This window comes from Gracilinanus agilis, chromosome 2 (assembly GCF_016433145.1).
Source record: "Gracilinanus agilis isolate LMUSP501 chromosome 2, AgileGrace, whole genome shotgun sequence".
Taxonomy (NCBI): domain Eukaryota; kingdom Metazoa; phylum Chordata; class Mammalia; order Didelphimorphia; family Didelphidae; genus Gracilinanus; species Gracilinanus agilis.
Window position 1 is genome coordinate 612,329,181 of NC_058131.1, and position 13,561 is coordinate 612,342,741.

A 13,561-nucleotide genomic window follows, 5' to 3' on the forward strand; every position below is an offset into this window, starting at 1 on the left:
AATGTATTTTATAAATAACAAATAAATATATTTATAGAAAATAAGAAGGCATATAAAGAAATAAACTTGTTTATGAAATGTTATTACCCTCAAGGTCAGGTGAAGATGCTGGCTGAGAAGGTTTTCATTTTGTGCGTCATCGCTTAACGTAACTTATTTAAATGCAAAATTGACCTTACACATTACTTACGATATGTGACTTTATTGCTAAACTTAATTGCTATTTTTTTACTTCACTTAAGTATCATCATTTTCTTCATTGAATTTTGGCTGTTTTGTCACACTTTCCTTGACTTTCCTTAGAGGCTGTTTCAACAAAAACCTTTCCATGGAAGTTTGTTTCTTCCTCCTTTTCAGAACATTTCGATAATGTGTGAAACAAATGTTGTTACACAGCTCCAATGTTGCAACTTTTTCTGGGTGTATCTTTTCAATACAATGTTTAATTTTTTTCCCAAATCCTCAACATTTTCTTAATGTCACTTGTACTGATTACCTCAGCCATCTCCTCCCCACTAATTTCCTGCAAAACCTTCATATGCTCCTGCTGCTGTAACTCCTTCAATTCCTCTGTCATCAGGACCCATGGTTAAAAGTTAAGAAATTTGCCAAAAAAACTGATAATAAAGACAAAAATAAAGAAGAAAGCAAAAACAATTTAATACGGATGCTCACACGGTCAGACAAACGCTGAACTAAACAAGACAGCCTCATGTAATTTGTGAAGCCAAACATACCACAGGCTATCTAGTGGAGGGTGGTGGAAGCTCGTGATTCAGATATCCACTTGTGACTTAAAGTAAAAATTCCGATTGGGACTGCTCCTATCTCAAATTGCTCATGACTTAAGGTGCTTGTGTATCAAGGCACCACTGTACCATATTCTTCAATATGTTCTAATTGGAAATGTGATCCTAATGTTAAAGACACCATGATTAAAAATGAGAAAAGAAGCAGATCATAGACTCCTCACAGCTATCAGTTATCATAGCTATCAGTAGGAGAATATATGTATATATACATATATATATATATATTTTAGGAGAGTATTCTTAATAAAACAAAGCATAGAAATAAATGCAGAAGATGACAGATAACTTGGATTACATGAAACTGAAACCTTCTGTACACAAAAAAATGCACTGAGGATAAGAAATGAAGCAATTAGATGGGAAGAAAAACCCTTTATATCAAGTTTCTCAGAGAAGGGTTTGTAACTGAGGATATATAAACAATTAATTTGTACACATGTAATAACTAAAAGCCAATTCCCAATAGATATGTGGTCAAAGAATATAAACCAGCAGTTGTTAAAAAAAACATATGTATATATGCAGGAGCCAGAATTTGAATCCAGGTCTCTTGACTTTGGGGATAAAAATGGTACCACTGTTGAGCTCAACCCTCCCCACCACCCCTCCCACCTCCAGAATAGGCATAAGCAGAAGTAAAGGAGCTAATCGTCCCCATTTGCACATACTGAATAACAAGTTGGTGAACATGTGTAATTTCAAAAAGAAAATACAATATAGCAGAACAGAAAGAAAAGGATCAAACAAAGGTAGGATTTCAAGGAGCTAGAGAAAAAAACAACAACTCTAGGAGGGCAAAGGAGATGTTACCCTAACTCCAGTGGCTCTCTTATTACCTCCAAGATCAAATATAAAACCCTCCATTTGGTTTTTAAAGTCCTTTTTCAACCTGTCCCAGCTCACTACCACCTCTCCATTCTTCTTACACCCTGCTTGCTCCTTTTTATATTCTCTGTGAGCCAATGGCACTGACCTCCTTGATGTTACTCAAACAAGATACTCGCCTCCTAGTTGCAAGCATTTCTCCTGGCTGCCTCTCATGCTTGGAATGCTCTCCCTTCTCATCTCTACTTGGCTCGCTTTGAACTCTAGCTAAAATCTCACCTTCTAAAAAAGCCTTTCCTCATGCTCCTTAATGTTAGGGCCTTTCCTCTATATGTGTTGTCTACCCCAGTGACTGCTCCTTGAAGGCAGAGACTATTTGGGGTTTTTATTGACCCCTTTTTATTTCCCCAAGACCTTAGCACAGAGCCTGGCACATAACAGATGCTTAATAAATGCTTGTTGACATGAATGACTTAGTTTATTCTCAGCAATACAATGATACAAGACAATTCTGAAAGGTTTAGGATGAAAAATGCCAACTAAGGTGGATCCAAGCATGCAATCTTTGACATCAGTATATTTCCAGTTTTATTTTGGGGTTTTGGTTTTGTATGAGAGTGCTCTTACAATAACAACCAATATGGAATTGGGTTTTGCATGATAATAAACAAATAAAAGAAAAGGAAAAAAAAAGAAAAATGCTATCTACCCAGAGAAAGAGTCAACAAAGTCTGAAGCAAAGATCAAAGAATACTTTTAAAATCTTTTCTTTTTCTTTCTTTTTTTCCTCCTTTTGGTCTGTTATCTTTAGCAACATGGCTAATATGGAATATTTTGCATGACTCCACATGTATATGTAAGCTATATCAAATTGCTTGCCTTCTCAGGGAGGGGAAAGGAGAAAGAGTAGAGGAGGGCAGAGGAGAATTTGGAACTCAAAATTTTAAAAAGGAAAGTTAAAAATTGTTTTTATATGTATTTGGAATAAAAGACATTTTTTTTAAATTTAAAAGATATTTGTTGACTTAACAAGTTCATAGGTCTTTACAGAAGAGCCAGAAACTTGGGGAGGAATCTTTTTTTTTTTTTTAACTCTAACTTTTTGTCTTAGATGTTTCTAAGACAGAAGAGTGGTAAGAGTTAGGCAATTGGGGTTAAGTGACACAGCTAGGAATTATCCGTGATTATATTTGAATTCAGATCCTTCTGACTGCAGGCCTGGCACTCTATCCATTGTGCTGTCTAGCTGCCCCAGAATCTTTGAAAATAAGTAAGGAATGTGCCTTCTTTACCCAAAGGCAGAACTAGGGGCCAGGGTGGCTGAAGGGCAGCCTAGAGTCAGAGAAGATAACCTGGGGCTTATACTCACAGGACTCTAAATATAGTCCTGACTTGGCAGAGTATCCTACCAGACCGGGTGGTAATGCCAGCCCCAGGACACCTAGGATCAGGAGCGTGAGCGTGGTCTAGTTCCCAACCCAGAGGATGGTGAGGAAGAATAAGGTGGAGTAAAATCCTAGAACATGAGCTTGTCCCACCTGTACCCAAATCTGTCTCCTTCAAGCCCATCAGGGGCCATGCGCTCATTCATTTGGTGCCTCATGTATGCAAGGCCCAGTGGTAGACATCATTGGGCTACATATAATTCCATATGACAAAGTCCTTGTTCTGGAGAAACTAAAAAAAAAAAAAAAAACGAATGGGGCAAAAGTCATATACATGAATAGCTATGCAGTAAAGGACAATAAAATAACAGTAATAACATCAACGGGTATTTATGGAGGACTTAAGGATGGCCAGGTCCATTGTACGCAGTGAGGAAGCAAGTGCCAGAGATAGGAATGTGCTTGCTAGGTGGCACAGTGCCTAGAGCCCTGGACTTGGAGTAGGGACTTTTCAGAGTTCAAGCCGGGCCTCAGACATGATCTTGGGCTCTTAACTTCATTTTCTTTATCTGAAAAAAAAGGGGAGTAATAATAACCTCTACCTTTCAGGGTTATTATGGGGATCAAATGAGATAACATATGTAAAGGTATATTTCAAATCTTAAAGTGCTAGTTATGAAGTTAAGGGGTTAAGTGACTTGCCCAAAGTCATATGACTAATTAGAAAAGGTAAGTCAATGATCAGCTAGGTAGCACAGTGGATGGAGCACCAGGAATGGATTCAGGAGGACCTGGGTTCAAATGTGGGCTCAGACACTTCTTAGCTGTATGACCCTGGGCAAGTCACTTAAACCCAATTGCCTAGCCCTTGCTACTTTTCTGTATTAGATCTGATAATAAGGGAGGGCTCAGGCTTACAGATGGGAGTTCAAATCTAGTTTTAAGAGACTTCCTGGCAGTGTGACCCTGGGCAAGACACTTAACCCAGTCCTTACTGCTCTTCTGTCTTAGAATCGATTCTAAGATGGAAGGTGAGGGTTTGCATATTAAAAAAAATATTGATACAAAGAAGAGAAGAGTTTTAAGAAAGAAGAAGCAAGGAAGGGAGGGAGGGAGGGAGCCAGGGAGGAAGGAAGGAGGGTCAGTAGGTTAAGTAAAATCTAATGTACTGTTTGAGCAGGAAGGGATCCCTTTCTCCTGGGAAGGGGCCACAAAGAAGCAAGCTTCATGGAGGAGACAGTGCCAGAGGTAGAAGGAAGAAAAGGCCTACAACAGATGGAGATGAGTTGGGAAGGATTTCAAGAATGGGGATGGCATAAGCAAACCAAAGGTATGAGCAGGGAGAGTGCCAGGATCAGAACATGAGACACAGCCCATTTGGCTAAAGCAAGCACAGAGTATACATGAAGATGAGCAGTATGAGCCAAAGTCAGAGCCAAATCATAAAGAGTCTTGAATGTTATCAGGGCTTTAACATTTATTCTGCAGACAACAGAGAGTCATTGAAGGTTTTCGAGAGGAGGTAAATATAGTCAGTGGGGTACTTTAGGAAGATCCCTGAGGCAAAGCGCTAGTAGGAGAGATGGATTAGAAAGGGGACGTGCTGGAGCTGGGAACAACCATTTCAACTAGATAGACAATGCAATATTGGTGGGAAGAAATGAAAGTCTAAATCAGGCTGGTAGCTAGGGGTGTAGATAGGTGGGGTCAGATGGAGAAGACAGTAAGGAAGAAGAATGGGTAACTGCTTGGATGTTGGGGGGAGGTCAAAGACCACTCCAAGGTTATATTGGGTGATACAGAATCAACTATAATCTAGAGAAATAATAAAGGGAGGTGCAGGGGATGGGAAGGTAAGAGGATGAGCTTATTTGGGGTGGCCAGTCTGTATCCATTTTATTACAGAGATTCTCTGATCAGCCATTTCACCATCCTGACATTTCTGTGTTTACTTTTTCTTAATTTCTAGAAAAGGTTTCTTGGAGAAGATTCCAACTTTGTACTTACGTCTTGGACAGGATGACTGATGGGAATGGCAGGCAAGGAGTGTACAAAGCCCTGTGGATTGTGGGAACTGAATGTGGATGGAGAGAACAGAAGTGGAAAAGCTGGAGAAAGCAGGAAGGGCAAGTTAAGCCTTCTCTCTCCTATTCTAGGAGCCAGAATGGCCTAATGTGAAGCACACTGGCCCCAGATTCAGAAGACCTTGGTGTAAATCTTGTTTCTGATATTTATTACAAGTGTGACCTTACATAAGTCACTTGACTTCTCTGAATATCCCTTTCCTCACCAGGAGAAAAATGAAGGGAGTAGATTAGCTAGCCTCTAATATTCCTTCCAGCTTTAGATCTATGATCATATGTCCATTGCATTGTATATACTACCAATTCTTTCTCTTCCAAGAAGAAGGGAAGTGTCCTGGGCCCTTCTCTTTATTTCTTTACATTCTCCCTTGGCGATTTCATCTAATCCCACAGCTTGAATGATAATTATAGATGGATAATTCCCAGATCTGTATCCCTAGCACCAATATTTCCTCTGTTCTCCAGAGCTGCTCCTCCAGATACTTTAAAGATATTTTCTCTATCATATCTGACTGATGCCTCAAACTCGAAGGATCTCAAATAAGTCTCATTTCCCCAGCCTTCTTATGCCTCTCTTTCTTTGGATTTTACTATTTCTGACAGTGGTGGTCTGGTGCTGTGAAAAGAAAGATAGGCTTAGAGTCAAGTCCTGGGTTCAAATCTTCACACTGCTCCTTCCTTCCATGACCTTGGGTAAATTACTTCCATGAAACTCAGTTTTCTTTTCTGTAAAATAAGGGCCTTAAGTTAGATAACCTATGATTTTTTTCTGGCTCTAAATTTATGATTTGCTCACTAAGAATGACACCTGGGAATTATCTCTGACAGTTCCATTTGCCTTATTATCATCCCTATGCTAACAATTCTTAGATCTATTTCTCTAGCCTTAACCGTCTTAATCTCCAGACTCATCTCCAAGTGGCAGATAGATGGCATAGTGGCTAGAGCACTGGGCCTGGAGTCAGGAAGACCTGAGTCCTAATCTGGCTTTATATACTTACTAGCTGGTAAACCATTTAACCTCTATATGCCTTGGTTTCTTCAACTGTAAAATGGGAATAATAATAGTACCTACCTCCCAAGGGAGCAGTTAGATGGCTCAATGAATAGAGCACTGGGCCTAGAATCTAGGAGACTCAACTTCCTGAGTTCCAGTCTGGCCTGAGATATTTACTAGTTGTATGACTCTCAGCAAGTCACCTAACCCGGTTTGCTTCAGTTTCCTCATCTGAAAAATGAAGCCGAGAAGGAAATGACAAACCATTCTCATATCTGTCAAATTGTGGTTTCCAAAGAGCAGATCTAATCATGCCATTCCCCTATTCAAACTCCATGGCTCCCTGTCACCCCAAGACTCAGATAGAAAATCTTCTGTTGGCATTCTAAGTCCTTCACAATCTGACTCCATCCTGCCTTTCCACTCTTCCTATATCTCACTCTTTTCTGCATACTCCAACACTGGCCTCATTGCTATTTCTTGGACAAGATACTCCGTCTCTAGAATCTGGGAATTTTCATTGGTCATTCCTCATGCCCAGAATACTCTCCCTTCTCATCTGTCTCCTAGATTCCTTCACTTCTTTCTTTCTTTCTTTCTTTCTTTCTTTCTTTCTTTCTTTCTTTCTTTCTTTCTTTCTTTCTTTCTTTCTTTCTTTCTTTCTTTCTTTCTTTCNCAGTAGAGATGAGATACCTTCAAAATCCTCAGCATATACCTAGAATGTTTAGGGGGAAATGTAGCAACTTGGATCAAGGATAGTAGGTGACATATTTTCTAAAAAAACTCCTGTATATAACAATTATACAATGTACTTCCTTTATTCCTTCACTTCTTTCTTTCTTTCTTTCTTTCTTTCTTTCTTTCTTTCTTTCTTTCTTTCTTTCTTTCTTTCTTTCTTTCTTTCTTTCTTTCTTTCTTTCTTTCTTTTCTTTAAAAAAAAACTCTTGTCTTCTGTCTTAGAATCTATACCAAGTATCAGTTCCAAGGCAAAAGAGTGGTAAGGGCTAGGCGACTGTGATTAAGTGACTTGCTCAGGGTTAATACAGCTAGGAAGTGTCTGAGACCAAATTTGAACTCAGGACCTCTGGTCTCCAGGCCTGGCACTCCTTCACTGCCCCTCCCTGGTTCCTTTCAAGTCCCGGCTAAAATTCTTTCTACAAAAAGCCTTTTTCTGATGACTCTTAATACTAATGTCTTTCTTTTATTAATTATCTCCACCTTATTTTGTCTATGTCTTGTTTGTACAATAGTTGCTTGCACATCTCCCTCATTAGACTGTGAAATCCTTAAGAGCAAGGATTGTCTTTTGCTTTTCTTTGTATCTCCTGCACTTAGTACGGTATCTAACAGAACAGGCACTTAATAAAATCTAGTCTTCTAACTATATCCAATCATATTTGACTGGTCCCCCTTTTCGATCAGCTGGATTTAGTCAATCCATTTCTACTTCCATATCTTCTACCTTTGTCTAGACTTTTTCCCCTTTCTAACATACCCTGGGCCAGCTACCAGAATAGCATCCTTACAATTCAGCTCTGAAAATCCCACTTTCTTGCTTAAATACTCTATTACTTGATTGTCTATAGGACAAAGATTAAACTGCTTGGACTAGCATTCGAAGTCCTCTACACTCTGACCCCCATCTTTCTAGTTTTATCTATCACTACTTCCTACCATGTATTCCAGATAAACCCGACTGCACATATTTCTTCAAATATACTTCAAGCTCCTCATTGCCTTTGCTCATGATAAATCCCCCAGCTCCTACTTCTCTCTTTGTTCAAATCTCATCTGCCCCTTTAGTGCCCAGCTCCAAATTCTACCTCAATTCTATCTCCTTTGTGATTCTTCTCCCATCCCCTCTGCAAGTTGTGACTTCTTCTAAGCCTTCAGAACACATTGTCTGTCTCTTATAGTATTGTTCTTAGTCATGAATAGACAGGTCTTTTTTTTTTTTTTTTTTTTTAAACCCTTACCTTCCATTTTGGAGTCAATACTGTGTATTGGCTCCAAGGCAGAAGAGTGGTAAGGGTAGGCAATGGGGATCAAGTGACTTGCCCAGGGTCACACAGCTGGGAAGTGTCTGAGATCAGATTTGAACCTAGGACTTCCTGTCTTTAGGCCTGGCTCTCAATCCACTGAGCTACCCAGTTGCCCCCAGATCTTTTTTTTTTTTTAATTAAAAATATATTTTTAAATTCTTTTAGAAATTCTTACCTTCTGTCTTAAAATCTATACTATGAAGCAGAGTGGTAAGGGCTAGGAAATTGAGGTTAAATGACTTGCCCAGGGTCACACAGCTAGCAAGTGTTTGAGGTCAAAATTTGAACCCAGGTCCTTTCAATGGTTCTCTCTCCACTGAGCCACTTAGCTGCCCCTAATACACAAACCTTAATTTCCTTATAAGATTGTAAGCTCCTTGGGGAAACTAATAGCTCTTTACTATCCTATTCAACAACTATCAGAGAACCACTCTCATAGTATACCTTCAGGGCCTTTTACTGCTCTAGGGGCCCTCAGGCTAATCTTCTCCTTCTGTTAACCATACCTCCTCTCCTACATATCCCATGATTCATCATGGAACTTTGTTTAATGGAGGATATTAACTAACCCAAGGAATGAAATTCTAATGGCTGGCATTAGTGATAGGATGATGAGGTAAATGTTTTTTGGGGATGGGAATGGAGAGAATAAGGCATTTCCCTTTCTCCTAAAATCTTAGATATCTTGGTGTAATGGAAAGAATATTGGATTTAGGGTCAGAAGTCCCAAGTTCAAGTCTTGACCCTTCTATTTTCCAACTCTATGAGTCTGGAACTTCTGGCATGTTAGAGCCTCACTTTTTAAATTTATAAAATGGGTATGTTAATATTTCCATTACATATTCTTAGGGTTATTGTGAAGAAAGTACTTCGAAAGCCTTAAATTACATAAAAATGTGACTTATGATTACTTCCATGTGCTCCATCTCCTACTTTGGGCTCTAGCTGGGTTTTTGTTATTGATATAATTCCACAGGTCTCAAAGTTGGGAACCTAGAAGTCACTCTTGCCAAAGGACACATGGTGGGGGAGTCCCTTCATGACTTAGATGAAATACTGGATGTTGCTGAGTCCTGGGGGTGTGAAGTGACCAGGGAGTAGGCAGGGCTAGTTTCAGCTGCCTGAAGAACTTTCCCAGTTTTCCCCTCCCTTTGGAGTCAGTTTGAACCAGACTTTGGGCCCTGGAATCTCTGCTGAAGGTCCTTTGCCTTCTCTCTTTCCACCCACCCCTCCCTCTCAGAACAGGGTAAGGCCACCTCAAATCCCAGTTGCTTGACTAGGTTATTAATGACCTTCCTAGATTGGTGGGGCTATTTTGGGAAGTCACGGCCCTGGTGATTGAGAGTTGGCCAAACAGGGCTCCTGCCATCCATCAACAGCTGACAGGTCTCAGTAAGGGGTGGAGGATGTGCCCCCAAGAGATCTTTAAGCACTCCTCAAACTCCTTGTTGAGGGGCCTGGCAGCAGAGGCTCCAGGTTCTGCCCCAACCAAATAGGAACAGCTCTTCAGGGTCTCCAAGATAGGGGAAGTCTAACCCCAAGTCACTGCCTGCTCTGAGCTAGCCTGGAAACTACAAATCCCAGCATGGTAGAGGCTGGACTACCCCAGTCTTCCCATGAGAGGCAAAACAGGGCATTTTGGAATTTGTAGTTCCAGATAGTGGATTAGGACAACGGGAAACCCTGCAGGACCCCAGCCCTCCTAGAATCATCCACGGCCCATTCAGGAACCCAGGGGCGTGAAACTTAACAAACTACCCGGAATGACCATAACCCAACAACCCCAGTGTCACCCCAGCAGGACCACACAAGCCAATAGGATCATTAAATATTATGCCACCACACGGCCTCCTGAAAGCTCTAAAATCCCAGCGTTACACAACTTTCACTTTGGTGCTACACACCGCTACAAACCCCTAGGCTATTTAACCGTTACTTCCGTCCCCCCATGACCTCCCCCAACGAATCTGACCCAAAACCTCCCCCAACGAATCTGACCCATATTCCGAAAGAATGCTAGCCAAGCTCACACAGACAGAATTCCGATGCCTGGACAAAGCGATTCAATCCAAGCCAAGCAATCCTATTAAATTAAAATTCAGGGTCACCCAGCTCAACAAACTCACAGGGTTTGTTCTTCCCACACCCTCCCTGTCAGCTATTCAGCAACTGAGACCCCGACCCCTAGAGGCCCCTTTGTCAGGGCTCCTATGGTGTCAACCCCCACCTTTACTCCTTAATCCCAGCAGTGGTCTCTCCCTTCCTCGCTCGCACCTGGCGCCAATGTCCCCGTCACAAACTGGAAAAGAGATCGGGCAGCATGTCCCAGAGGGCTTCGGCAGCTACGGGGGCACCAGCTCATGCTGCGGTTGCTGCCCCTGACACACCCCATCCCTCAGCCACTAGCCCCCCACAAAAGTGGGTAGCTCTAGCCTCGGAGCCCTCTAGGGAGAAGGAAGGACTGACTGTCAGGAAAAAGGATCACTGGCTGCAGTGGGGGGAGGGCAGTTCTTTGGGGGAGGCGGAGCCTCTCTGGACAGGTTCCCCCATCCCCCAACCCAATACTTCAAAAAAAAAAAAAAAGTTTCTTAGAAGTGGCAGGTCTCTGTTTCTTTCCTCCATGGGAATAAATGGAACACGGCGGTTGGGGGTGGTGGGCGTGGGAGAGGGGTAGGCAGGGGTGAGAAGTGGGAAGCGCTTTCTTTTCTGCCCCTCCTCCACCTCTTTCTCCCCTGTTTCCGACCATTAGGTATTTTCAGGTTCAGGAAGTCAAGGTTGGGGGGCATCGTTGGCATGGCGGCCCTACACTTCAGAGCCAATAAAATTAGAGTGAGGGGGAGGCGTCAGATAATTTGACTGTGCCTGTCACAGTGTCTTTCTCCGATTCTCCCACTCTCTATGTCTCTGTTATTCCCAATGACTCTCTTTCTGTTTCCTTCATCTTTTGATATGTCTCTTAGGGGAAGAAAATTGCTGCCGAAGCTTCAAATTTTCCCAGGGCTCTTCTCCTTCATTCGGAAGTTGTCCTGTAGCCGCAGAGCTCCCCTTTCCCGTCCCTAACCTTCCTCCCTTCAAGCCCACTCCTTCCTCCTCCCCTCCCAAACCCACATTTCAGAAATAAGTTCTTCGGTCCTTCTAGCAGCTCCCCCAACACCGATCCGCTGAAATATTCTGGGAAGGGCTGGCGATCCAGAGATAAAGTGAGCAATTCGCACCCAGGATCCCAGATTCAGATACAGCTCCATTGCCTTTAAGATCCAAGATTGCTACTTGTATCTTTTCCTGTCTGGAGCCCGGCCTGTTGGCCACAGGAGGGCGCCCCATCCCTGGGAACGAGTGTAATAACTACAGGGCAAAAACACCCAGTCTCTCTCTGTAGGAGTAGGAGAGAGACACAGATTTCCCCTCCTTCTCTTTTTCCCAAGAAGGATGAAAAAAAAGTCCCTTTCCCAAGGATCCAGGTGGGGACAGAGAAACATCGAAGACCCAGGAAGGACAAAGACACTTCCCACAATAAGGAGAGGAAATCTTCTAGGGGCTCAAGGCAAGGACAAAGAGACAATCTCCCAAGAGCATACAGACCTGGGACAGTAGGACAGAAATACAACTCCAGGAAGCCTTAAACATACATATATATACACACACAAACACACAGACACAGACAAATACAAACAGACCTGGGACAGTAGGTCAGAAAGACCACTCTAGGGAACTTTGAACACATACACACAGAGACCTGGGACAGTAGAACAGAAAGACAGTTCCAGGGAACCTTGAACATACATATACACAAACAAACACACGGACATAGACAAACACAAACAGACCTAGGACAGTAGGATAGAAAGACAACTCTAAGGAACTCTGAACACACACACAGACAAAACACATAGATCTGAGACAACTGGACAGAAAGACAGCTCTAGGAAACTTTGAACATACATACACAGACCTGGGACAGTAGGAAAGACAATTTCAGGGAACCTCAAACATACACAGACACAGACAAACACACAGAGACCTGGGACAGTAGGGCAGAAAGACAACTTTATGGAACTTTGAACACACACGAACCTAGGTCAGTAGGACAGACAGTTCCAGCAAACTTCAAACACACTCACACACAAACAGACAAAAAACACAGACATGGGACAGTAGGACAGAAAGACAATTCCAGGGAACTTCAAACATACACACACACACACACATATAAACAAACACACAGAGACATTGGGACAGTAGTACAGAAAGGCAACCCTAGGGAACTATGAACACACGACACATACACACAGAGACCTGGGATAGTAGAACAGAAAAAGAATTCTAGGGAACCTTGAACTCACACAGACATAGACAAACACACAAAGACTTGGAATGGTAGGACAGAAAGACAACTCCAGGCAATCTTGAACACATACACACACACACACACAAGCACACAGAGGTCTGGGACAGTTGGAGAGAAAGACAATTCTACAGAATCTTAAATGCACATAGACAAACATAGAAATTTGGAATGGTAAGAAAGACTATCTGGGAATCTCAAACACACATACAGACACACAAATAGACACAAACACACAAAGCCCTGGAATAGCAAGATAGAAAAACAACCCCAGGAAACTTTGAAAACACACACACACATACATAGAGACATGGGACAGTAGGATAGAAAGAAAACTCCAGGGAATCTTGAAAACACACAGAGAGACCTGGGACCATAGGACAGAAAGTCAATTCTAAGGAACCTTGAATGCACAGACTTTGACAAAAACACACAAAACTTGGAACAGTAGGACAGAAAGACAATCCAGGGAATCCCAAACACACTTACACATACATAACACACACACAAATACAGATATAGAAAAACATACAGAGACCTGGGACAGCAGGACAAACCCACCCCAGGGAATCTTGAATACATACATACACACACATAGAGATCTGGGACAGTAGGACAGAAAGACAATTCTAAGGAACCCTGGACAGGCACATAGACACACAGACACAGACCTGGGACAGAAAGTCACATCTCTCTCTTCTTCTTTCTCTACCCCCTCAATCAATGAGGGAACAGAAAGCCATCCACTACCAGTATAGATTGGGAGGAACACAAAGCCTCTCTTCAAGGACTCAGTCCTAGGACAGAAAGATTTCCACTGCCACCACTATCATCATCACTACCACCCCTGCCCCAAGACCTTAATAGAGACTGAGAGACTTCCATTCCCAAGCACAGATGGGGATATAAACTCAATCCCCTCAGACCCAGGTCCAGAAGGGGAACCAGAAGCCTTCTGTCAGGCACTGATTCTGCCACTCTTAGTCTACAGCCAAAATCCAGGAGGGTATAGAAAGTCCCTTCCTTTGGTATAAGGATGGGGACAAAGAGAGTATGTATATCTGCCTCAGG

General features: G+C 42.2%; 1 protein-coding gene across 6 annotated transcripts in view; it reads right to left on the reverse strand.

Moving 5' to 3' along the window:
• KCNIP2 (potassium voltage-gated channel interacting protein 2) overlaps nucleotides 1-13,561 on the reverse strand; it is a 34,440-nt gene that overhangs the window by 18,400 nt on the left and 2,479 nt on the right. Inside the window, exon 1 of one of the 6 annotated variants that reach the window (XM_044665514.1) lies at nucleotides 10,420-10,522. The exons of the other annotated variants lie outside the window; for them this stretch is intronic. Within the exon in view, the coding sequence (XP_044521449.1) occupies nucleotides 10,420-10,507 (88 nt within the window). The 5' untranslated portion in view covers nucleotides 10,508-10,522. Of the gene's footprint in view, nucleotides 1-10,419; nucleotides 10,523-13,561 lie in introns of those variants that run through there. 6 annotated transcript variants of the gene reach the window in all.